General features: G+C 46.9%; 1 protein-coding gene across 1 annotated transcript in view; it reads right to left on the bottom strand.

Moving 5' to 3' along the window:
- The window catches only part of SDE2 (SDE2 telomere maintenance homolog), a 63,685-nt gene extending 40,236 nt beyond the window's left edge, over positions 1-23,449 (bottom strand). Inside the window, exons 1-4 of the mRNA XM_033939242.1 lie at positions 23,250-23,449; positions 11,471-11,588; positions 10,892-11,003; positions 2,543-2,712 (exon numbers count right to left, since the gene is read on the bottom strand). Coding sequence (XP_033795133.1) covers positions 2,543-2,712; positions 10,892-11,003; positions 11,471-11,588; positions 23,250-23,363 — 514 coding nt within the window. The 5' untranslated portion in view covers positions 23,364-23,449. The remainder of the gene's footprint in view (positions 1-2,542; positions 2,713-10,891; positions 11,004-11,470; positions 11,589-23,249) is intronic.
- Positions 23,450-26,182: the final 2,733 nt, after the last annotated feature.

The following is a 26,182-nucleotide window of genomic DNA, read 5'->3' as shown; positions in this document are numbered from 1 at the left end:
GTGGGGAAGAGTACAAACGGTAAAAATGATGATTTTACCTGTAGTATGTTACCAAATGGGGATGATACCAGTTTTCTTTCAAGATTCGTTTTATACAAAAATAAATAGGACTTTGACAAAATTTATATGGCTTAATAAAAAACCAAGAATTGCTCTAGCGTCATTACAAAAACCAATTAAGGAGGGAGGGGTAAATTTTCCCAACTTTTATAGGTATCATCAAGCCTATATCTTACGTCATGGTATGTATTGGATCCTCCCAGAACCCACAGATAATATTCCAGACTGGTTTTGGCTAGAATGGAGGCTTATATTTCCATTACGTCTTAATCATGTAGTTAGTATCAAGATGCCAAGGTTATACAAAGATCATAAAATATTTATGGATACCTGGAAAACTCTAAAATACATAAGTAATCTTACTCAAATTCCAATTAGTAAATCAACCAACCAAACTATATGGCTAAACCCCAAGATCAAAATTGGCGGTTTTAAAGTCATCTGGAAACATTGGATGATAGCAGGCATCCGCACTCTGGATGATGTAATTAAAAATGATAAATTGCTGGAGTTTTCACAATTGCAACAAAAATTTGGTCTCAATAAAACACAATATTTTAAATGGTTGCAATTGAAGCAATCTATTCAGGAAGGGTTCCCTGAATGGAAAGATCTCGCTAAATATCACAGTTTGGAATTCTTATGTTTCCAGATGGACTCAATAGGTCACAAAGCCGCACAGTGGTATAAATTAATATCCGGATATATAAATAAAAAACCAAAAAATGGTCTTAGAGACATTTGGAGCATTGAGATAAAACACCAAATTAGTGCATCTCAATGGCCACGACTTTGGTCTTGGAGGCTAAAATGTACGGTGTCAGCATCCATGAGACAAACTTGGTTTTTTCTTCTTCATAGAGCTTTTTGGACCCCTACTCGTTTACAAAAAATAGATAGTTCAAGATCTAATAGATGCTGGCACTGTCATATTGAAATTGGGACACTAGATCATCTTTTATTCTTTTGTCCATTTATCCTATCATTCTGGAAATCAATTTGGCCCCAAATTAACAGATTGTTAGAAAATCCGGTAGCCTTGACATATGATACTATATTATTTGGAACAACCATGAGAGCAAAAAGCCAAATTTCATCTAGTAATAACAAACTTTTATTTATTTTAACTGGAATTGCAATACAACAAATTACATCCAATTGGAAACAACATGATAGATTGAATTATATGTTTTGGTGGAATTCGGTATGCCACATATACAAAATGGAACTCGCTATTGCAACACACAAAGGATACATGAATAAATTTCAAAAAATATGGGGACCATTAACTGATTTTTGTAAAGAAAGATAATTTTTCCTATAAATAAAAATTGGAAATATCTGAAGACCGTTAACATTATTTCTCTAATGAACTTTTCCCATGATAAGATAATTGTAAAGAGGGGAATGGGGTGGGCTGTTCAATTTTGATTATTACATACTAAATTAATATTTAAAAAATGTACAATAAAATTGATTTATGTATTATTGGTTGGGAAGGAGGGTGGGACAGGGGATTATTATATTAATGTTAAACTTGATATTAATATATGAGTTAGTCAAGTGTGTATTTAAGTTTCTATTGAGTTTATTTGTAACACTTGTTGTAACACAAAAAAATGAATAAAGATTTACAAACAGAAAAAAAAAAAAAAAAAAAAAAAAAAAGAAACCTTCTGCTCAGTGTGCATCAGAAGCTAAGAAAGCAAATAAAATATTAGGAATTATCAGGAAAGGAATGGGAAACAAAAATTAGCATGTTATAATGCCTTTGTACTGATCCATGATGCAACTGCACCTTGAATATACTGTACAATTCTGGTACCCTCACTGCATCTCAAAAAAGATATAGCGGGAATTAGAAAAGGGTGATGAAATTAATAAGAGGATATGGGACGACTTCCCTATGAGGAAAGGCTAATGTGACGAGAGCATTTCAGCTTAGAAAAGAGACAGGTGAAAATATCTGGAAAAGCTAAAGAGAAGCTGGTAAAGTAGTCAGGAAAGCAAAGATACAAATGGAAGAAAAATAGCAAAGACTTTAAAAAAAAAAAAAGATATGCTAGCAATAGGAGGAAGTGAAGAACTGGTATTGTGAAACTCAAAGGTAAAGGGGAGGACTATTTACATTGATGTACCAGTATGTCAGTATGTCTTATAGTCCTTGTCCCCAAGATTTTACTTTTAATGTAGACTCATTTGTACTCCGCTGAGAAACTTGATAGGCGGAATATCAAATTTTTAATAAAACTTGAAACTTGTGGACTGAACCATGCTCTACAACAGCTTCAGTTATTACTTGGCTAAGCGGCTGGATATCAAACCTGTCTCCTGCACAGTAGTGTAGGATCGTCACTATGCCATTAAACAAGTCCAGTGTTTTCTTGCATTGCAATGACCAATTCAGATAATTTCTTTTGAAATAAATTTTTAATGTACTCCCTTCCCCCCTCCGTAAAATAAGTCATTGCTATCTTCCTACCTTTCAGGACAGAATCTTCTAAGCGTTCAGACATCTCAAGGCACTGCTGCTGGTACTCAGGATTAGTGAAGTAATGTTTTGGCTCACTGAGCTTCCGCTGCAATCTCTCCAGGCGTCTTTGTTCTTTTTCTGCTTCCCGGTCTGCTTGTTTCTTTACCCAGTCAGCCATTCTGTTAAAAAAAAAAGGTAGCAGGGAGATGAAAACCAAGGAGGAGAGCTCTCCAGAGAATGAAACAATCACTGAACTGCTGCAGCCTGACATCTGCTATTTGGGTTTTGGTCAACTTATGTTTTTCTTTGCACTTTCACCATTATGGTTCATAGGGGAAACTTTGGAGAATCACTTGCAAACCTGAACAACCTATGTACACTGCTTGACTTGGGTGAAATGTTTACCGATACTAGAAGCATTGTGAAACCAAGAACATAACAGCCTTCTGAATCCATAGGTTGTTCTAGGAACACTCAGTCCATACATGACAAGCTGTCTGATAATAAATCTGAGCTATCACTGCATTATTTCTCACACACTGTGCTCATGAAAAATAGATTGTGTACTTACCCTGGTAAGCTCTTTTCCAGTAGATAGGTGAGACATTCTAGACAAGTGGCTCATGTCCCCATGGCCGCGTGCCATCTGCAGAAGGAATCCACTCCGGATTTTTTTCTCTGTGCCTCTGTTGTACTTCACTGGGCTCCTTAGCTCCACTTACAATTAGTATTGAAGCACCGAGAACCACCAAATAAACATAAAGTAGAGACACCTATGGCAATCAAGCTTAGCAACTGTTCTGCTCAAGAAGGAACAGTAGAATATTAATTGCAAACAGCCAACAAAAAGGCCACAAAGGAGCTTAGAAACTACTCCAGCAGAAAAAAGCAACATATATACAGTATTTTTTTTCCCAGCCCCCAAGGGCTGACATGCATCCAAGAAACAACTTGGAAAGACAGAAACAGACTAAGACAGTAGGCAGGTGCAGGAAGGATAGAGCAGGAGTCTAGAATGTCTCACCTAACTACTGGAAAAGAGTTTACCAGGTTAAGTACATAATCTCTTTTTCCACTGCAATAGGTGAGACATTCAAGACAAGTGGGACATACAAAAGCAGTCCCGAGAAGCTAGGATGGGCTTGCTGCGCTGGCCCATAAGACCGAGGACCCAAAGGCAGAGTCCTGTCTTGCTACCATATTCACTCTGTAAAACTTGGTAAACATGTGTAAAGAGGACCACGTTGCCGCCCTGAAGATCTCCTCAGGGAACATAGCTCTAGCTTCGGTCCATGAAGAAGCCACACTCCTGGTAGAACGCACCTTGACTGAAATGGGAGACCGTTTCCCAGAAAGAATATAGGTTGATGAAATGGCCCTAGGAATCCAACTGGAAATCGGGGACTTGGAAGTGCCACACTTAACAGAATGAGTCAGCACAAACAGATGGTCAGAGAGACAAAAGCCATTAGTGACCTCCAAGTAGTGAAGAAGCACTCTGCGCACATCAAGTTTCTTCAAAAGGCGATCTTGTGTCTTGGAACCAGTAGGCTGGAAAACAGGCAAATGCACTTTCTAATTAACATGGAAAGCCAAAATCACCTTCGGTAGGAAGGAACCGTACATAGGGAACTTCCAGTCTCTGAGACGCAGAGGAACAGTTCCCTACAAGAGCCTGGTGTTCCAAGACACGACATGCAGAGGCAAGAGCGACCAGAAACACGATCTTGAGCATCGTCCAAGAGGGAAGCTTCACAAAGGGGCTCAAAGGGAGCTATGATGAGGCTAAATAGCACCAAGGTGAGGTCCCAGGAAGGGAATGGCAGCTTAACCAATCTGATACAAAGAGCCCCCTTCCGAAATCTAACGACATCAGGATGAGACGCCAAAGAGGAACTATGATCCCAGGATCTAAAACCAGAGAGCCCGGCCACCTGGACCCAAAGAGACACTACATAAGAACATAAGAAACGCCTTCGCCGGATCAGACCTAGGTCCATCTAGTCCGGCGATCCGCACACGCGGAGGCCCAGTTAGGTGCTTCTTATTGGAGACCCAGATTTCCCGTATCCCCCGATATGATTTGCAAGAAGGTGTGCATCCAACTTGCGCTTGAAACTCGGAACAGTAGTCTCCACCACAACCTCCTCTGGGAGAGTATTCCAAGCACCCACCACTCGCTGTGTGAAACAGAACTTCCTGACATTTGTCCTGAACCTGCTGCCACTCAGTTTCAGGCTATGACCTCTTGTCCGTGTCACATCTGAAAATGTCAGTAATGCTGCTTCCTGGTCTATTTTGTCAAATCCTTTTAATATTTTAAAAGTCTCTATCAAATCTCCTCGTAGTCTTCTCTTTTCGAGGGTAAACAGTCCCAGTTTTCTGCGGCGTTCTTTTTAGCTCAAATTCTCCATACCTCTGACAAGTTTCGTGGCTCACCTCTGCACCCTCTCCAGCAGAGTTATATCCTTCTTAAGGTATGGAGACCAGTGTTGGACACAGTATTCTAAGTGTGGTCTGACCATTTCTCTGTAAAGTGGCATTATGACGTCTTCCGATCTACTCGTGATCCCCTTCTTAATCATGCCCAACATCCTGTTTGCTTTCCTCGCCGCCGCCGCACATTAAGCCAATGGCTTTAGGGTTCTGTCTATTAGTACCCCCAAATCCCTTTCTTGTTCGCATTTGGCTAATGTCACACCCAATATCCTATATTCATGTTCTTTGTTTTTCTTTCCCAGATGCATTACCTTGCATTTGTCTGTGTTAAAATTCATCTGCCACTTTATCGCCCACTTTTCCAGCTGGTTCAGATCCTTCTGAAGATCCTCGCAGTCCCTTTGAGAGCCAACCACCCGACATAGTTTTGTATCATCTGCAAACTTGATTATATTGCATGTTGTCTCCTCTTCCAGGTCATTTAAAAAAATATTGAACAAGATGGGCCCAAGAACCGAGCCCAGGGGCATGCCGCTAGTCACCTTCTCCCACTCCGAGAATTTCCCATTTATGCTTACTCTCTGCCTTCTGTTCTCTAGCCATTTGCCGATCCATCTGTGCACTTCTCCTCCTATTCCATGACTTAGTAATTTACTCATAAGCTTTGCATGCGGGACCTTGTCAAACGCTTTCTGGAAGTCCAAGTAAATTATGTCCACTGGATGTCCACTATCCATGTGTTTGTTCACCTTCTCAAAGAATTGAAGTAAATTTGTCAAACATGACTTCCCTTTCCTGAAGCCGTGTTGACTAGCTCTTATTAGGTTGTGATCTTCCAGGTGTTGTACAATGTTATCTTTAATTATTGCTTCAATTATCTTCCCAGGAAGACCTTTATCAAGACCAGCCTGAAGAAAGGCAAGAACCACTGAGATAGGAGCCAAATAAGGCTTCACCTGGTCCCGAGTGCACCAATGTTGGAATGCCTTTCATGTCTTAGCGTAAGCAGAAATTGTAGACTTTCCAGACTGGATAAGTGTTCTAAGGCTGCGCGCTCAAGAGCCATGCCTTAATATCAAAGTGTCCCAGATCCTTCATACAAACCGGACCCTGTGTAAGCAGGTCTGGATGGGACTCAGCCGAATGCTGCGATCCTTGCGAAGATGAATCAGATCTGTGTACCATGGTCTGAGACATCAATCTGGAGTCACCAGAATGACGCGGTCCAGATGAACCATGATCCACTGAATGACCTGGCATATTATGGGTCAGGGAGGAAAGACATAGAGGAGAAGCTCCCAAGGCCACGGCTGCACTAGAACATAGAGACCCTTCGCTTCCAGGCTTGGATCTTTGACAGAATAAACAATCCACTTTCTTGTTCTTTGCCATGGCCATGAGATCAAAATGGGGCTGACCTCAGTGCCGCACTATCATTCGGAATACCGCTGAGAACAGGGCCCACTTGCCCAGATCCAAAGTCTGTCTGCTGAGGAAGTCAGCCTAAACATTGTCGACTCCCACCACATTCGCTGCCGAGAGCACCTGGAGGTGGCATTCTACCCACAGAAAAGGCAGGAGGCTTCCAGAGCCAGAAGGGTGCTCTTGGTCCCTCCCTGGCGATTGACATAAGCTACTGCCATGCAATGTCGGAGAAGCCCCTGACTGCTTGGCCCTTCAGTCTTCTGCAACCATATCAAAGCCAGCCGAATGGCTCTCAGCTCCAACTGGTTGATTGACCATTTCCTCTGAGAGGGTGTCCAACACCCCTAGATGGGACAATGATTGCAGTGGGCTTCCCAGCACCGAAGGCTTGCATCTGCCATCACCACGATCCAAGATGCAATCTGCAGAACGCACTTACAGAGCAACTGTAGGAGAAGCGATCAAGTCATGAGAGAGAGGAAGGCATGCTGGAGAGGATACATGTGAGCCCTTGCCCAAGGAAACACATCCAACATGTCAGCCACGGACCTCAGGACATGAAAATAGTCCCACGCCGAAGGAGCCGGCTGTTCTAGAAAGGAAGAAATCTGGGCACACAATTTCTGTCTGCGTGCTTCAGCAAGATAGATGTGGCCAGAAGAAAACACCTAGATATTCCAAAGACTGTGTGGGTGTCAGATTACTTTTTCTGTAAGTCATAATTCAGCCCAGGACCTTCAGCCACCAAGGGAATCCTGATCAGTCAGTCATCCAAGTAAGGGTGTACATGCAGACCCATTTTTCAGAAGTAAGCTGTCACGACCACCATTACCTTGGTGAAAGTACAGGGAGCCTTTGCCAGCCCAAAGGGCAGAGTCAAGAACTGGTAAGGATCTAATCTAACTCTGTCTCATACACCGAATCATCTTCTCCAATACATGAAATCACAAGTATTTGCAGTGGGGCTGGAAATATCAGAATGTGCAAGTAAGCTTCTGTGAGATCCAGAGGTGAGGAACTCTCCCGGGGCCTCCGCTGCAATGACCAATCGCACTGTCTCCATGCAAAAGCATGGAACCCCGAGAGCCACATTCACATGCTGAAGATCCAGAACAGGCCTCCAATCTTTGGAGCCTTTCTGTGGCACTAAAGTATATAGAGTATCTGACTGAGCCCGAAACTTCGGGCGGCACCAGCTCTATAGCAAGCATTGAATAGTGGCTTACTTTGAGCGCCTTTTCCAGTCAACCTGCAGGAACATCCACAAACCACTCAGTCAGAGGTCGGGCAAATTCCAGCTTATAGCCCGACTGAATAATGTCCAAGACCCACTGGCTGGATGAAATGTGAGCCCAGGAAGGCAGAAATACCAAGAGTCTGCCCCCTATCTGTAGAGGGGCATCCCCCGGCCTGGCGTCATTGTCCCTTTGCGGCAAAGGGTGCAGAATGGGAGGGGGAGGGCTAGGATAACCTGTAGCCAGCATACCTGGGTTGGGAGCTCTGGGAAAATCTCTGCAACATGGCACTCGCCTACAGATGGGATCGCCAGGAGCCACGAAAATTAGAGCGACCAGAACCTCTAGAGGGCCTGGGTTCTGCTATCAGGAAGGGTCTTAGGGTGACAGTCCCACAGAATTCATGAGGTCATCCAGGCCCTTGCCAAACAATAACTGCCCCTTAAAGGGAAATCTAGTCAAAGCAGCCTTGGAAGAGGAATCACCAGCCCACTGTCTGATCCAGAGCATCCTGCGGGCAGAAATGGAGAACACCGGCACTTTTTGATAAAACCCATATAAGGTCATACAATGCATCAGCAATGGAATCTGACCCAGTCAAAAAACAGTTAAGGAGGAGAATCCACAGCCTCACTCCGAGAGACAGAGATGCATATGACAAAGGATGCTGCCAAAGCAGCTTTTATGCCGAAAGCAGGTGCATCAGAGAGTCTCCTGAGGACAACATTCACACGGCGGTCCTGCATATCTGTAAGTACCACACTACCTTCACTGAGTAGAGAGGTGCGCTTAGTCACCTGCGCAACCATAGAATCCATCCTAGGCTGACCCAGAAGCCGCTGGCACTCTTGGGCCGGAGGATACAAGCGAGACATGGTTCTTGGTATCAGAGGAGCACCTGTTGGAGAGTCCTAATGAGCAAGATTAGAATGCTCGTATCAGCGTGCCAGGGGAAAGTAGCACACTGCGAGCGCACACCACAAAGCCAGGAGGAAGTCATGGATGGAATTCCTGCAAAGACTCAGAAAGAAGACCCAGCAAAGCTGTAGACTTAAATAAATGCCGAACTGTGGGATTGTCTCCAGATTCCAAAATCCCAGAGGGATCTGCACATCTGGCACACAGTCCCTGGACCCCCCATCCTGGGAAGCCCTGCCCCTGGTCATCAGCATAAGGATCTCCCAGATCAAGCAGGCAACAACACGCCACAGAGATGCATTAGAGGTGGAGTGGTACTGCATAGGAGAATGCCAACTTTGAAACACATTTAACAAAAGTGTAATAAAATCTGAGAAACCTCCGGCTCCAGGGGCGTAGAGTCACCCTTTGATGACTGAACTTTGCATTTCTTAGGCTGCGGAGGGTTCGCACTCATGCAAACTAGAAACTACTACTTATTTGCTTATCCAAAAATTAATGGGTGTGGATATAAGACCTTCTTAGATAGGACCCTAGCAACAATCTTGGTTAGGTAAATGTATTCAGCAAGCTATGATATCCTATTGCAGTTTTCGGAAATTAATTAAGACCACTTTGTTCGATAAGTTTATTACTTAGTGAGTTTTATTATTGAAATTCTATTTTACAAATATTTGTATTTTTTATTGTATTTTGCTGATTGTCCAGCTCTTATAGTATAAACCGCCTAGAACAGGAGTGTCCAACCTGCAGCCCGAGGTCCGCATGTGGCCCCGTGAAGTATTTTGTGTGGCCCCGGTCGAGGGCGATACAGTGTTTTCCTCTGTTGCCCCTGGGTGTTTACCGTCTTGCCGGCTCCCTCCTCTGTCTTGCTGCAGCGTTTGCGCATTTGTGCGGCCCCAGAAACATTTTTTTCGGCTAATGCGGCCCAGGAAAGCCAAAAGGCTGGACAACCCTGGCCTAGAACTTTTGGTTATGGCGGTATAAAAGAATAAAGTTATTATTAGCAGCTGTGCCAAGCCCTGAAAGTAAAGAAGGCCACCTCACTGGGCTAGCTGAGCATTTTGTCACCTTCTTAATCAAGGGAGAGGCTAAGCTTGGCGGTGTCGTCTCTCCTGGCTGCACCACATGACACTTAGAAACATAGAAATAGACGGCAGATAAGGGCCAGGCCCATCTAGTCTGCCCATCCCAATGACCCTCCCCACTTGATGCAAGGATGTTCTTGAGGTGCTAAATTTGGTGGAACTAAGGAGCCCAGTGAATTACAACAGAGGCACAGAGAAAAATCCGGAGTGCATTCCTTCTGCAGATGGCATGCGGCCATAGGGACATGACCCACTTGTCTAGAATGTCTCACCTATTGCCATTTGAACATATAGTTTACATAGGAACATAGAAACATGACACAGATAAATGGCCCATCCAGTCTGCCATCCACTAACTCCTCCTCTCCCTAAAAGATTCTATATGCCTGCCCCACGCTTTCTTGAATTCAGACAGTCAGTCTCCACCACCTTTACCGAGACACTATTTCACCCTTTCTGCAAAAAAGTATTTTCTGAGATTACTCCTGACACTATCAGTTTTTAACTTCATCCTATGCCCTCTCATCCCAAGCTTCCTTTCAAATGAAAGACTCACTTCATGCACATTTATGCCACGTAAGTATTTAAATATCTCTTATCATATTAGGGAACATAAGAACATAAGCAGTGCCTCTGCTGGGTCAGACCAGAGATCCATCATGTCCAGCAGTTCGCTCACATGGTGGCCCATCAGTAATCCTCTATCTATACCCTTCTATCCCCTTTTCCTTCTGGAAATCATCCAATCCCTTCTTGAACCCCAAAACCGTACTCTGTCCTATCACGCCCTCTGGAAGCGCATAATGCATTGGTTACAGCCTCAGCAAGTCATTTAATCCCCCCATTGCCCCAGGTACATTAGATAGATTGTAAGCCCACTAGGACACACAGGGGAAAAGGCTTGAGTATCTGAATAAATAAATATCTCCCCTCTCCCGTCTTTCCTCCAAAGTATACATATTGAGACCTTTAAGTCTGTCCTCATACACCTTATGACGAAGATCATCATTCATTTTAGCCTTCCTCTGGACTGACTCCATCGGAGGGACCCTGCTGAAGGAAGGCCACAGAGTCAGGCTTGTGAAGATTTATCTTGGCCACAGATAAGGACGGGATCATGATGTGATATGGGGAGGAATACATAGAAGGTCTGGTCCATAGTAGTCACAGCTGAACACACAAACTGAATGCAGGTGCTGCAAGTGGCACCTCAAGGCACTTTATAATTAATTGAAATTTGAAGAACAGCTTACTCTTTCTCATGGTTAACATCTCGAAGTCGCCTTCCACTGAGATCCCGACAAGCTTCTCGGTTTGTAGTTTTTTCAATTTGAGCACCAAGTGCTCGAAGCATCGATCCAAAGCCTGAAACATAATATTTATTAACACTAAGAGAAATTTATAAAATGATGCAGCCATATCAGGTTTGACTTTGATTGCTATAGTCCAGTATTGTTTGTAATTCAGCTCTTTATTATTGACAATCACCATCTTTTTAACCACAGTAGAGAGCAGGTTACAAAGGCTGCCTGGGCCACGCCTATAGCTCCACGAAGCACACACTACGACTATATGTGCCAATTAAGACATTTGTTTCAAGAAGGATAGGTCAAAGGTTACTACATGGGACTACCACCACTTGAATGATGACCCTCTACAACTGCTTTCTGGACTTATTTTGTAAGTACTTTAGTACCACATCCTGTATTAGTATCTATATCGTGAAGTATAATTTTTACTTGAGAAGCAGTAGATCAAATTTTACGAAATTACAAAAAAAAAAGAAGAAGAAATCTTGTTTTCCATGGAGAACTTAAAAATAATATACAGACCTCCTTTTCCACCACACAGTCTAGGCTCCAAACTATAGACCAGCCCATTCTGCAAGTCTTGATCAGCAGCAACCAGTCGCCCATTACACGTCACATATAAACTAGCCTCTGGAATACCCTAGAAATCAAAAGGAAACACACAACAAATGAGTTTTTATACTCAAAATGTGGCTGTGATGAAAGACAGGCAAAAGCCTCATCTAGACTGTCCTTTTAATTGCTAGTTTGGTCCCACAGACCCGGATAACCTCTGGCTGCCTCTTCACAGACCCTTGAATTTACTGCCCCACACCATCCTTTCTCTGACAATATATATTCTGATGTTGCTCCCAAATCCACATCTCTTGTCAAACTATATAGCGCAATGGCTTGCTTCATTAACATTAATATGTTAGAAGGTATTTGCATATCACTATTAAACATTCCTTCATCTAATCTCAATGGTTCACATATTTGGTTATGGTAGATGCCTAAGTTGCAACCATGCATGCCCATCTATGGAGCTCCAGTGTCAATCCAACTCTTCACACTACTACTATCTCGTATAGCGCTACCAGACGCACGCAGTCCCTGCTCCAAAGAGCTTACAATCTAACCAGACAGGATGTCATGGATACAGTTAAGGGGAAGGGTTAATCTGCTGGCTGGGTTGAACAGGACAATCAAGACATTGTGACATCACTGATGAGGTTGGCTCTTATTGGTGGAATGGGGCATTGTGACATCACAATCTCAGCTCTGCTTTCCAAAGACTGAAACTCTTCACACTACTACTATCTCGTATAGCGCTACCAGACGCACGCAGTCCCTGCTCCAAAGAGCTTACACTCTAAGCAGGCAGGATGTCATGGATACAGTTAAGGGGAAGGGTTAATCTGCTGGCTGGGTTGAACAGGACAATCAAGACATTGTGACATCACTGATGAGGTTGGCTCTTATTGGTGGAATGGGGCATTGTGACATCACAATCTCAGCTCTGCTTTCCAAAGACTGAAACTCTTCACACTACTACTATCTCGTATAGCGCTACCAGACGCACGCAGTCCCTGCTCCAAAGAGCTTACAATCTAACCAGACAGGATGTCATGGATACAGTTAAGGGGAAGGGTTAATCTGCTGGCTGGGTTGAACAGGACAATCAAGACATTGTGACATCACTGATGAGGTTGGCTCTTATTGGTGGAATGGGGCATTGTGACATCACAATCTCAGCTCTGCTTTCCAAAGACTGAAACTCTTCACACTACTACTATCTCGTATAGCGCTACCAGACGCACGCAGTCCCTGCTCCAAAGAGCTTACACTCTAAGCAGGCAGGATGTCATGGATACAGTTAAGGGGAAGGGTTAATCTGCTGGCTGGGTTGAACAGGACAATCAAGACATTGTGACATCACTGATGAGGTTGGCTCTTATTGGTGGAATGGGGCATTGTGACATCACAATCTCAGCTCTGCTTTCCAAAGACTGAAACTCTTCACACTACTACTATCTCGTATAGCGCTACCAGACGCACGCAGTCCCTGCTCCAAAGAGCTTACACTCTAAGCAGGCAGGATGTCATGGATACAGTTAAGGGGAAGGGTTAATCTGCTGGCTGGGTTGGAGGACATAGGGGAGTACAGGACAATCGAGCCATTGTGACATCACTGATGAGGTTGGCTCTTATTGGTTCAATGAGGCATTGTGACATCACAATCTCAGCTCTGCTTCCCAAAGACTGAAACTCTTCACACTACTACTATCTCGTATAGCGCTACCAGACGCACGCAGTCCCTGCTCCAAAGAGCTTACAATCTAACCAGACAGGATGTCATGGATACAGTTAAGGGGAAGGGTTAATCTACTGGCTGGGTTGAACAGGACAATCAAGCCATTGTGACATCACTGATGAGGTTGGCTCTTATTGGTGGAATGGGGCATTGTGACATCACAATCTCAGCTCTGCTTCCCAAAGACTGAAACTCTTCACACTACTGCTATCTCGTATAGCGCTACCAGACGCACGCAGTCCCTGCTCCAAAGAGCTTACACTCTAAGCAGGCAGGATGTCATGGATAGAGTTAAGGGGAAGGGTTAATCTGCTGGCTGGGTTGGAGGACATAGGGGAGTACAGGACAATCGAGCCATTGTGACATCACTGATGAGGTTGGCTCTTATTGGTGGAATGAGGCATTGTGACATCACAATCTCAGCTCTGCTTCCCAAAGACTGAAACTCTTCACACTACTACTATCTCGTATAGCGCTACCAGACGCACGCAGTCCCTGCTCCAAAGAGCTTACAATCTAACCAGACAGGATGTCATGGATACAGTTAAGGGGAAGGGTTAATCTGCTGGCTGGGTTGAACAGGACAATCAAGCCATTGTGACATCACTGATGAGGTTGGCTCTTATTGGTGGAATGAGGCATTGTGACATCACAATCTCAGCTCTGCTTCCCAAAGACTGAAACTCTTCACACTACTACTATCTTGTATAGTGCTACCAGACGCACGCAGTCCCTGCTCCAAAGAGCTTACAATCTAACCAGTCAGGATGTCATAGATACAGTTAAGGGGAAGGGTTAATCTGCTGGCTGGGTTGGAGGACATAGGGGAGTACAGGACAATCGAGCCATTGTGACATCACTGATGAGGTTGACTCTTATTGGTGGAAGAGGCATTGTGACATCACAATCTCAGCTCTGCTTCTCAAAGACTGAAACTCTTCACACTACTACTATCTCATTTAGCGCTACCAGACGCACGCAGTCCCTGCTCCAAAGAGCTTACACTCTAAGCAGGCAGGATGTCATGGATAGAGTTAAGGGGAAGGGTTAATCTGCTGGCTGGGTTGGAGGACATAGGGGAGTACAGGACAATCGAGCCATTGTGACATCACTGATGAGGTTGGCTCTTATTGGTGGAATGAGGCATTGTGACATCACAATCTCAGCTCTGCTTCCCAAAGACTGAAACTCTTCACACTACTACTATCTCGTATAGCGCTACCAGACGCACGCAGTCCCTGCTCCAAAGAGCTTACAATCTAACCAGACAGGATGTCATGGATACAGTTAAGGGGAAGGGTTAATCTGCTGGCTGGGTTGAACAGGACAATCAAGCCATTGTGACATCACTGATGAGGTTGGCTCTTATTGGTGGAATGGGGCATTGTGACATCACAATCTCAGCTCTGCTTCCCAAAGATTGAAACTCTTCACACTACTACTGTCTCGTATAGCGCTACCAGACGCACGCAGTCCCTGCTCCAAAGAGCTTACAATCTAACCAGACAGGATGTCATGGATACAGTTAAGGGGAAGGGTTAATCTGCTGGCTGGGTTGAACAGGACAATCAAGCCATTGTGACATCACTGATGAGGTTGGCTCTTATTGGTGGAATGGGGCATTGTGACATCACAATCTCAGCTCTGCTTCCCAAAGACTGAAACTCTTCACACTACTACTATCTTGTATAGTGCTACCAGACGCACGCAGTCCCTGCTCCAAAGAGCTTACAATCTAACCAGTCAGGATGTCATAGATACAGTTAAGGGGAAGGGTTAATCTGCTGGCTGGGTTGGAGGACATAGGGGAGTACAGGACAATCGAGCCATTGTGACATCACTGATGAGGTTGACTCTTATTGGTGGAAGAGGCATTGTGACATCACAATCTCAGCTCTGCTTCTCAAAGACTGAAACTCTTCACACTACTACTATCTCATTTAGCGCTACCAGACGCACGCAGTCCCTGCTCCAAAGAGCTTACACTCTAAGCAGGCAGGATGTCATGGATACAGTTAAGGGGAAGGGTTAATCTGCTGGCTGGGTTGGAGGACATAGGGGAGTACAGGACAATCGAGCCATTGTGACATCACTGATGAGGTTGGCTCTTATTGGTTCAATGAGGCATTGTGACATCACAATCTCAGCTCTGCTTCCCAAAGACTGAAACTCTTCACACTACTACTATCTCGTATAGCGCTACCAGACGCACGCAGTCCCTGCTCCAAAGAGCTTACAATCTAACCAGACAGGATGTCATGGATACAGTTAAGGGGAAGGGTTAATCTACTGGCTGGGTTGAACAGGACAATCAAGCCATTGTGACATCACTGATGAGGTTGGCTCTTATTGGTGGAATGGGGCATTGTGACATCACAATCTCAGCTCTGCTTCCCAAAGACTGAAACTCTTCACACTACTGCTATCTCGTATAGCGCTACCAGACGCACGCAGTCCCTGCTCCAAAGAGCTTACACTCTAAGCAGGCAGGATGTCATGGATAGAGTTAAGGGGAAGGGTTAATCTGCTGGCTGGGTTGGAGGACATAGGGGAGTACAGGACAATCGAGCCATTGTGACATCACTGATGAGGTTGGCTCTTATTGGTGGAATGAGGCATTGTGACATCACAATCTCAGCTCTGCTTCCCAAAGACTGAAACTCTTCACACTACTACTATCTCGTATAGCGCTACCAGACGCACGCAGTCCCTGCTCCAAAGAGCTTACAATCTAACCAGACAGGATGTCATGGATACAGTTAAGGGGAAGGGTTAATCTGCTGGCTGGGTTGAACAGGACAATCAAGCCATTGTGACATCACTGATGAGGTTGGCTCTTATTGGTGGAATGAGGCATTGTGACATCACAATCTCAGCTCTGCTTCCCAAAGACTGAAACTCTTCACACTACTACTATCTTGTATAGTGCTACCAGACGCACGCAGTCCCTGCTCCAAAGAGCTTACAATCTAACCAGTCAGGATGTCATAGATACAGTTAAGGGGAAGGGTTAATCTGCTGGCTGGGTTGGAGGACATAGGGGAGTACAGGACAATCGAGCCATTGTGACATCACTGATGAGGTTGACTCTTATTGGTGGAAGAGGCATTGTGACATCACAATCTCAGCTCTGCTTCTCAAAGACTGAAACTCTTCACACTACTACTATCTCATTTAGCGCTACCAGACGCACGCAGTCCCTGCTCCAAAGAGCTTACAATCTAACCAGACAGGATGTCATGGATACAGTTAAGGGGAAGGGTTAATCTGCTGGCTGGGTTGGAGGACATAGGGGAGTACAGGACAATCGAGCCATTGTGACATCACTGATGAGGTTGGCTCTTATTGGTGGAATGAGGCATTGTGACATCACAATCTCAGCTCTGCTTCCCAAAGATTGAAACTCTTCACACTACTACTGTCTCGTATAGCGATACCAGACGCATGCAGTCCCTGCTCCAAAGAGCTTACACTCTAAGCAGGCAGGATGTCATGGATAGAGTTAAGGGGAAGGGTTAATCTGCTGGCTGGGTTGAACAGGACAATCAAGCCATTGTGACATCACTGATGAGGTTGGCTCTTATTGGTGGAATGGGGCATTGTGACATCACAATCTCAGCTCTGCTTTCCAAAGACTGAAACTCTTCACACTACTACTATCTCGTATAGCGCTACCAGACGCACGCAGTCCCTGCTCCAAAGAGCTTACAATCTAACCAGACAGGATGTCATGGATACAGTTAAGGGGAAGGGTTAATCTGCTGGCTGGGTTGAACAGGACAATCAAGCCATTGTGACATCACTGATGAGGTTGGCTCTTATTGGTGGAATGGGGCATTGTGACATCACAATCTCAGCTCTGCTTCCCAAAGACTGAAACTCTTCACACTACTACTATCTCGTATAGCGCTACCAGACGCACGCAGTCCCTGCTCCAAAGAGCTTACACTCTAAGCAGGCAGGATGTCATGGATACAGTTAAGGGGAAGGGTTAATCTGCTGGCTGGGTTGGAGGACATAGGGGAGTACAGGACAATCGAGCCATTGTGACATCACTGATGAGGTTGGCTCTTATTGGTTCAATGAGGCATTGTGACATCACAATCTCAGCTCTGCTTCCCAAAGATTGAAACTCTTCACACTACTACTATCTCGTATAGCGCTACCAGACGCACGCAGTCCCTGCTCCAAAGAGCTTACAATCTAACCAGACAGGATGTCATGGATACAGTTAAGGGGAAGGGTTAATCTGCTGGCTGGGTTGAACAGGACAATCAAGACATTGTGACATCACTGATGAGGTTGGCTCTTATTGGTGGAATGGGGCATTGTGACATCACAATCTCAGCTCTGCTTTCCAAAGACTGAAACTCTTCACACTACTACTATCTCGTATAGCGCTACCAGACGCACGCAGTCCCTGCTCCAAAGAGCTTACACTCTAAGCAGGCAGGATGTCATGGATACAGTTAAGGGGAAGGGTTAATCTGCTGGCTGGGTTGGAGGACATAGGGGAGTACAGGACAATCGAGCCATTGTGACATCACTGATGAGGTTGGCTCTTATTGGTTCAATGAGGCATTGTGACATCACAATCTCAGCTCTGCTTCCCAAAGACTGAAACTCTTCACACTACTACTATCTCGTATAGCGCTACCAGACGCACGCAGTCCCTGCTCCAAAGAGCTTACAATCTAACCAGACAGGATGTCATGGATACAGTTAAGGGGAAGGGTTAATCTGCTGGCTGGGTTGAACAGGACAATCAAGACATTGTGACATCACTGATGAGGTTGGCTCTTATTGGTGGAATGGGGCATTGTGACATCACAATCTCAGCTCTGCTTCCCAAAGACTGAAACTCTTCACACTACTACTATCTCGTATAGCGCTACCAGACGCACGCAGTCCCTGCTCCAAAGAGCTTACACTCTAAGCAGGCAGGATGTCATGGATACAGTTAAGGGGAAGGGTTAATCTGCTGGCTGGGTTGGAGGACATAGGGGAGTACAGGACAATCGAGCCATTGTGACATCACTGATGAGGTTGGCTCTTATTGGTTCAATGAGGCATTGTGACATCACAATCTCAGCTCTGCTTCCCAAAGACTGAAACTCTTCACACTACTACTATCTCGTATAGCGCTACCAGACGCACGCAGTCCCTGCTCCAAAGAGCTTACAATCTAACCAGACAGGATGTCATGGATACAGTTAAGGGGAAGGGTTAATCTACTGGCTGGGTTGAACAGGACAATCAAGCCATTGTGACATCACTGATGAGGTTGGCTCTTATTGGTGGAATGGGGCATTGTGACATCACAATCTCAGCTCTGCTTCCCAAAGACTGAAACTCTTCACACTACTGCTATCTCGTATAGCGCTACCAGACGCACGCAGTCCCTGCTCCAAAGAGCTTACACTCTAAGCAGGCAGGATGTCATGGATAGAGTTAAGGGGAAGGGTTAATCTGCTGGCTGGGTTGGAGGACATAGGGGAGTACAGGACAATCGAGCCATTGTGACATCACTGATGAGGTTGGCTCTTATTGGTGGAATGAGGCATTGTGACATCACAATCTCAGCTCTGCTTCCCAAAGACTGAAACTCTTCACACTACTACTATCTCGTATAGCGCTACCAGACGCACGCAGTCCCTGCTCCAAAGAGCTTACAATCTAACCAGACAGGATGTCATGGATACAGTTAAGGGGAAGGGTTAATCTACTGGCTGGGTTGAACAGGACAATCAAGCCATTGTGACATCACTGATGAGGTTGGCTCTTATTGGTGGAATGGGGCATTGTGACATCACAATCTCAGCTCTGCTTTCCAAAGACTGAAACTCTTCACACTACTACTATCTCGTATAGCACTACCAGACGCATGCAGTCCCTGCTCCAAAGAGCTTACAATCTAACCAGTCAGGATGTCATGGATACAGTTAAGGGGAAGGGTTAATCTGCTGGCTGGGTTGGAGGACATAGGGGAGTACAGGACAATCGAGCCATTGTGACATCACTGATGAGGTTGACTCTTATTGGTGGAAGAGGCATTGTGACATCACAATCTCAGCTCTGCTTTCCAAAGACTGAAACTCTTCACACTACTACTATCTCGTATAGCGCTACCAGACGCACGCAGTCCCTGCTCCAAAGAGCTTACACTCTAAGCAGGCAGGATGTCATGGATAGAGTTAAGGGGAAGGGTTAATCTGCTGGCTGGGTTGGAGGACATAGGGGAGTACAGGACAATCGAGCCATTGTGACATCACTGATGAGGTTGGCTCTTATTGGTGGAATGAGGCATTGTGACATCACAATCTCAGCTCTGCTTCCCAAAGATTGAAACTCTTCACACTACTACTATCTCGTATAGCGATACCAGACGCATGCAGTCCCTGCTCCAAAGAGCTTACAATCTAACCAGTCAGGATGTCATGGATACAGTTAAGGGGAAGGGTTAATCTGCTGGCTGGGTTGGAGGACATAGGGGAGTACAGGACAATCGAGCCATTGTGACATCACTGATGAGGTTGGCTCTTATTGGTGGAATGAGGCATTGTGACATCACAATCTCAGCTCTGCTTCCCAAAGATTGAAACTCTTCACACTACTACTATCTCGTATAGCGATACCAGACGCATGCAGTCCCTGCTCCAAAGAGCTTACAATCTAACCAGTCAGGATGTCATGGATACAGTTAAGGGGAAGGGTTAATCTGCTGGCTGGGTTGGAGGACATAGGGGAGTACAGGACAATCGAGCCATTGTGACATCACTGATGAGGTTGGCTCTTATTGGTGGAATGAGGCATTGTGACATCACAATCTCAGCTCTGCTTCCCAAAGATTGAAACTCTTCACACTACTACTATCTCGTATAGCGATACCAGACGCATGCAGTCCCTGCTCCAAAGAGCTTACAATCTAACCAGTCAGGATGTCATGGATACAGTTAAGGGGAAGGGTTAATCTGCTGGCTGGGTTGGAGGACATAGGGGAGTACAGGACAATCGAGCCATTGTGACATCACTGATGAGGTTGGCTCTTATTGGTGGAATGAGGCATTGTGACATCACAATCTCAGCTCTGCTTCCCAAAGATTGAAACTCTTCACACTACTACTATCTCGTATAGCGATACCAGACGCATGCAGTCCCTGCTCCAAAGAGCTTACAATCTAACCAGTCAGGATGTCATGGATACAGTTAAGGGGAAGGGTTAATCTGCTGGCTGGGTTGGCGGACATAGGGGAGTACAGGACAATCGAGCCATTGTGACATCACTGATGAGGTTGACTCTTATTGGTGGAAGAGGCATTGTGACATCACAATCTCAGCTCTGCTTTCCAAAGACTGAAACTCTTCACACTACTACTATCTCGTATAGCACTACCAGACGCACGCAGTCCCTGCTCCAAAGAGCTTACACTCTAAGCAGGCAGGATGTCATGGATACAGTTAAGGGGAAGGGTTAATCTGCTGGCTGGGTTGGAGGACATAGGGGAGTACAGGACAATCGAGCCATTGTGACATCACTGATGAGGTTGGCTCTTATTGGTTCAATGAGGCATTGTGACATCACAATCTCAGCTCTGCTTCCCAAAGATTGAAACTCTTCACACTACTACTATCTCGTATAGCGCTACCAGACGCACGCAGTCCCTGCTCCAAAGAGCTTACAATCAAACCAGACAGGATGTCATGGATACAGTTAAGGGGAAGGGTTAATCTACTGGCTGGGTTGAACAGGACAATCATGCCATTGTGACATCACTGATGAGGTTGGCTCCTATTGGTGGAATGGGGCATTGTGACATCACAATCTCAGCTCTGCTTCCCAAAGACTGAAACTCTTCACACTACTACTATCTCGTATAGCGCTACCAGACGCACGCAGTCCCTGCTCCAAAGAGCTTACAATCTAACCAGACAGGATGTCATGGATACAGTTAAGGGGAAGGGTTAATCTGCTGGCTGGGTTGGAGGACATAGGGGAGTACAGGACAATCGAGCCATTGTGACATCACTGATGAGGTTGGCTCTTATTGGTTCAATGAGGCATTGTGACATCACAATCTCAGCTCTGCTTTCCAAAGACTGAAACTCTTCACACTACTACTATCTCGTATAGCACTACCAGACGCACGCAGTCCCTGCTCCAAAGAGCTTACACTCTAAGCAGGCAGGATGTCATGGATACAGTTAAGGGGAAGGGTTAATCTGCTGGCTGGGTTGGAGGACATAGGGGAGTACAGGACAATCGAGCCATTGTGACATCACTGATGAGGTTGGCTCTTATTGGTTCAATGAGGCATTGTGACATCACAATCTTAGCTCTGCTTCCCAAAGATTGAAACTCTTCACACTACTACTATCTCGTATAGCGCTACCAGACGCACGCAGTCCCTGCTCCAAAGAGCTTACAATCAAACCAGACAGGATGTCATGGATACAGTTAAGGGGAAGGGTTAATCTACTGGCTGGGTTGAACAGGACAATCATGCCATTGTGACATCACTGATGAGGTTGGCTCCTATTGGTGGAATGGGGCATTGTGACATCACAATCTCAGCTCTGCTTCCCAAAGACTGAAACTCTTCACACTACTACTATCTCGTATAGCGCTACCAGATGCACGCAGTCCCTGCTCCAAAGAGCTTACAATCTAACCAGACAGGATGTCATGGATACAGTTAAGGGGAAGGGTTAATCTGCTGGCTGGGTTGGAGGACATAGGGGAGTACAGGACAATCGAGCCATTGTGACATCACTGATGAGGTTGGCTCTTATTGGTTCAATGAGGCATTGTGACATCACAATCTCAGCTCTGCTTCCCAAAGATTGAAACTCTTCACACTACTACTATCTCGTATAGCGCTACCAGACGCACGCAGTCCCTGCTCCAAAGAGCTTACACTCTAAGCAGGCAGGATGTCATGGATACAGTTAAGGGGAAGGGTTAATCTACTGGCTGGGTTGAACAGGACAATCAAGCCATTGTGACATCACTGATGAGGTTGGCTCTTATTGGTGGAATGGGGCATTGTGACATCACAATCTCAGCTCTGCTTTCCAAAGACTGAAACTCTTCACACTACTACTATCTCGTATAGCGCTACCAGACGCACGCAGTCCCTGCTCCAAAGAGCTTACAATCTAACCAGACAGGATGTCATGGATACAGTTAAGGGGAAGGGTTAATCTGCTGGCTGGGTTGAACAGGACAATCAAGACATTGTGACATCACTGATGAGGTTGGCTCTTATTGGTGGAATGGGGCATTGTGACATCACAATCTCAGCTCTGCTTTCCAAAGACTGAAACTCTTCACACTACTACTATCTCGTATAGCGCTACCAGACGCACGCAGTCCCTGCTCCAAAGAGCTTACACTCTAAGCAGGCAGGATGTCATGGATAGAGTTAAGGGGAAGGGTTAATCTGCTGGCTGGGTTGGAGGACATAGGGGAGTACAGGACAATCGAGCCATTGTGACATCACTGATGAGGTTGGCTCTTATTGGTGGAATGAGGCATTGTGACATCACAATCTCAGCTCTGCTTCCCAAAGACTGAAACTCTTCACACTACTACTATCTCGTATAGCGCTACCAGACGCACGCAGTCCCTGCTCCAAAGAGCTTACACTCTAAGCAGGCAGGATGTCATGGATAGAGTTAAGGGGAAGGGTTAATCTGCTGGCTGGGTTGGAGGACATAGGGGAGTACAGGACAATCGAGCCATTGTGACATCACTGATGAGGTTGGCTCTTATTGGTGGAATGAGGCATTGTGACATCACAATCTCAGCTCTGCTTCCCAAAGACTGAAACTCTTCACACTACTACTATCTCGTATAGCGCTACCAGACGCACGCAGTCCCTGCTCCAAAGAGCTTACAATCTAACCAGACAGGATGTCATGGATACAGTTAAGGGGAAGGGCTAATCTGTGGGTGGGGAGTAGGGGCCTGGGATGAAGGGCTGATGGAGGCGCCAGGCCAAGCCTTACCGTGTCTCGAGAACACACAGCGAGCAAATCCCGCACAGCCGCCCCCGCACCGCCTCTCACCGTCGCCGCCGAAACCTTGCGCGTGAGCGGGTCTTTCACCAGAGGCGCCGCCATGCTCGCTCGCGGCCTCCCCGTCGCTGTGCGCGAGCCGCAACCGTCGCAGGAGCCGCCAAGAAGGCCGTCACGTGACTGAAAGGAGGCGGGGCAGCTCTTGCAACTGTCCCATTTTGGGCCACGTCCGTCTTCCCAACTGCCTCTGCGAACAGCTCCGTCGCTCCCCCCCCCCCCCCCGAGGGGGATGTTGCCACTCTTTGGGTTTTGCCAGGCACTAGGGACCCAGTATGTTCATAGCCAAACAACTCCATCTCTATCTCTATCCAGCTTCTCCCCCTCCCCCTTCCATCCATAGGCTCTTCTTCTATTACCCTCCGTCCAGCCTACTTATTTCTATATACTTCTCTCTGTTTCCCCCCCACCCCAATCCAGCAGCTGCCTCCTCTCTCTTCCCACGTGACACTCAGCCTCTCCCCTCTCTCTTGCTCCAATCTATCTTTACCCTTCCCCCCAATCCAGCAGCTGCCTCCTGCCTCCTCTCTCTTCCCAGGTGACACTCAGCCTCTGCCCTCTCTTGCTCCAGTCTCTCTTCACCTTTCCCAATACAGCAGCTTCCTCCTCTTCCCACCTGACACCCAGCCTCTGCCCTCTCTCTTGCTCCAGTCTCTCTTCACCCTTCCCCCCCAAACCAACAGCTGCCTCCTCTCTTCCCACCTGACACCCAGCCTCTGCCCTCTCTCTTGCTCCAGTCTCTCTTCACCCTTCCCCCCCAAACCAACAGCTGCCTCCTCTCTCTTCCCACCTGACACCCAGCCTCTGCCCTCTCTCTTGCTCCAATTTCTATTCACCCTTCCCCCCCAAACCAACAGCTGCCTCCTCTCTCTTCCCACCTGACACCCAGCCTCTGCCCTCTCTCTTGCTCCAATTTCTATTCACCCTTCCCCCCCAAACCAACAGCTGCCTCCTCTCTCTTCCCACGTGACACTCAGCCTCTCCCCTCTCTCTTGCTCCAATCTATCTTTACCCTTCCCCCCAATCCAGCAGCTGCCTCCTGCCTCCTCTCTCTTCCCAGGTGACACTCAGCCTCTGCCCTCTCTTGCTCCAGTCTCTCTTCACCTTTCCCAATACAGCAGCTTCCTCCTCTTCCCACCTGACACCCAGCCTCTGCCCTCTCTCTTGCTCCAGTCTCTCTTCACCCTTCCCCCCCAAACCAACAGCTGCCTCCTCTCTTCCCACCTGACACCCAGCCTCTGCCCTCTCTCTTGCTCCAGTCTCTCTTCACCCTTCCCCCCCAAACCAACAGCTGCCTCCTCTCTTCCCACCTGACACCCAGCCTCTCCCCTCTCTCTTGCTCCAATCTCTCTTCACCCTTCCCCCCCAAACCAACAGCTGCCTCCTCTCTCTTCCCACCTGACACCCAGCCTCTGCCCTCTCTCTTGCTCCAATTTCTATTCACCCTTCCCCCCCAAACCAACAGCTGCCTCCTCTCTCTTCCCACCTGACACCCAGCCTCTGCCCTCTCTCTTGCTCCAATTTCTATTCACCCTTCCCCCCCAAACCAACAGCTGCCTCCTCTCTCTTCCCACGTGACACTCAGCCTCTCCCCTCTCTCTTGCTCCAATCTATCTTTACCCTTCCCCCCAATCCAGCAGCTGCCTCCTGCCTCCTCTCTCTTCCCAGGTGACACTCAGCCTCTGCCCTCTCTTGCTCCAGTCTCTCTTCACCTTTCCCAATACAGCAGCTTCCTCCTCTTCCCACCTGACACCCAGCCTCTGCCCTCTCTCTTGCTCCAGTCTCTCTTCACCCTTCCCCCCCAAACCAACAGCTGCCTCCTCTCTTCCCACCTGACACCCAGCCTCTCCCCTCTCTCTTGCTCCAATCTCTCTTCACCCTTCCCCCCCAAACCAACAGCTGCCTCCTCTCTCTTCCCACCTGACACCCAGCCTCTGCCCTCTCTCTTGCTCCAATTTCTATTCACCCTTCCCCCCCAAACCAACAGCTGCCTCCTCTCTCTTCCCACCTGACACCCAGCCTCTGCCCTCTCTCTTGCTCCAATTTCTATTCACCCTTCCCCCCCAAACCAACAGCTGCCTCCTCTCTCTTCCCACGTGACACTCAGCCTCTCCCCTCTCTCTTGCTCCAATCTATCTTTACCCTTCCCCCCAATCCAGCAGCTGCCTCCTGCCTCCTCTCTCTTCCCAGGTGACACTCAGCCTCTGCCCTCTCTTGCTCCAGTCTCTCTTCACCTTTCCCAATACAGCAGCTTCCTCCTCTTCCCACCTGACACCCAGCCTCTGCCCTCTCTCTTGCTCCAGTCTCTCTTCACCCTTCCCCCCCAAACCAACAGCTGCCTCCTCTCTTCCCACCTGACACCCAGCCTCTGCCCTCTCTCTTGCTCCAGTCTCTCTTCACCCTTCCCCCCCAAACCAACAGCTGCCTCCTCTCTCTTCCCACCTGACACCCAGCCTCTGCCCTCTCTCTTGCTCCAATTTCTATTCACCCTTCCCCCCCAAACCAACAGCTGCCTCCTCTCTCTTCCCACCTGACACCCAGCCTCTGCCCTCTCTCTTGCTCCAATTTCTATTCACCCTTCCCCCCCCAAACCAACAGCTGCCTCCTCTCTCTTCCCACGTGACACTCAGCCTCTCCCCTCTCTCTTGCTCCAATCTATCTTTACCCTTCCCCCCAATCCAGCAGCTGCCTCCTGCCTCCTCTCTCTTCCCAGGTGACACTCAGCCTCTGCCCTCTCTTGCTCCAGTCTCTCTTCACCTTTCCCAATACAGCAGCTTCCTCCTCTTCCCACCTGACACCCAGCCTCTGCCCTCTCTCTTGCTCCAGTCTCTCTTCACCCTTCCCCCCCAAACCAACAGCTGCCTCCT

This window comes from Geotrypetes seraphini, chromosome 3, assembly GCF_902459505.1.
Source record: "Geotrypetes seraphini chromosome 3, aGeoSer1.1, whole genome shotgun sequence".
In the NCBI taxonomy this organism is placed as follows: domain Eukaryota; kingdom Metazoa; phylum Chordata; class Amphibia; order Gymnophiona; family Dermophiidae; genus Geotrypetes; species Geotrypetes seraphini.
The sequence above is the reverse complement of the archived record's forward strand: the minus strand, read 5'-3'. Positions and strand labels throughout refer to the sequence as shown.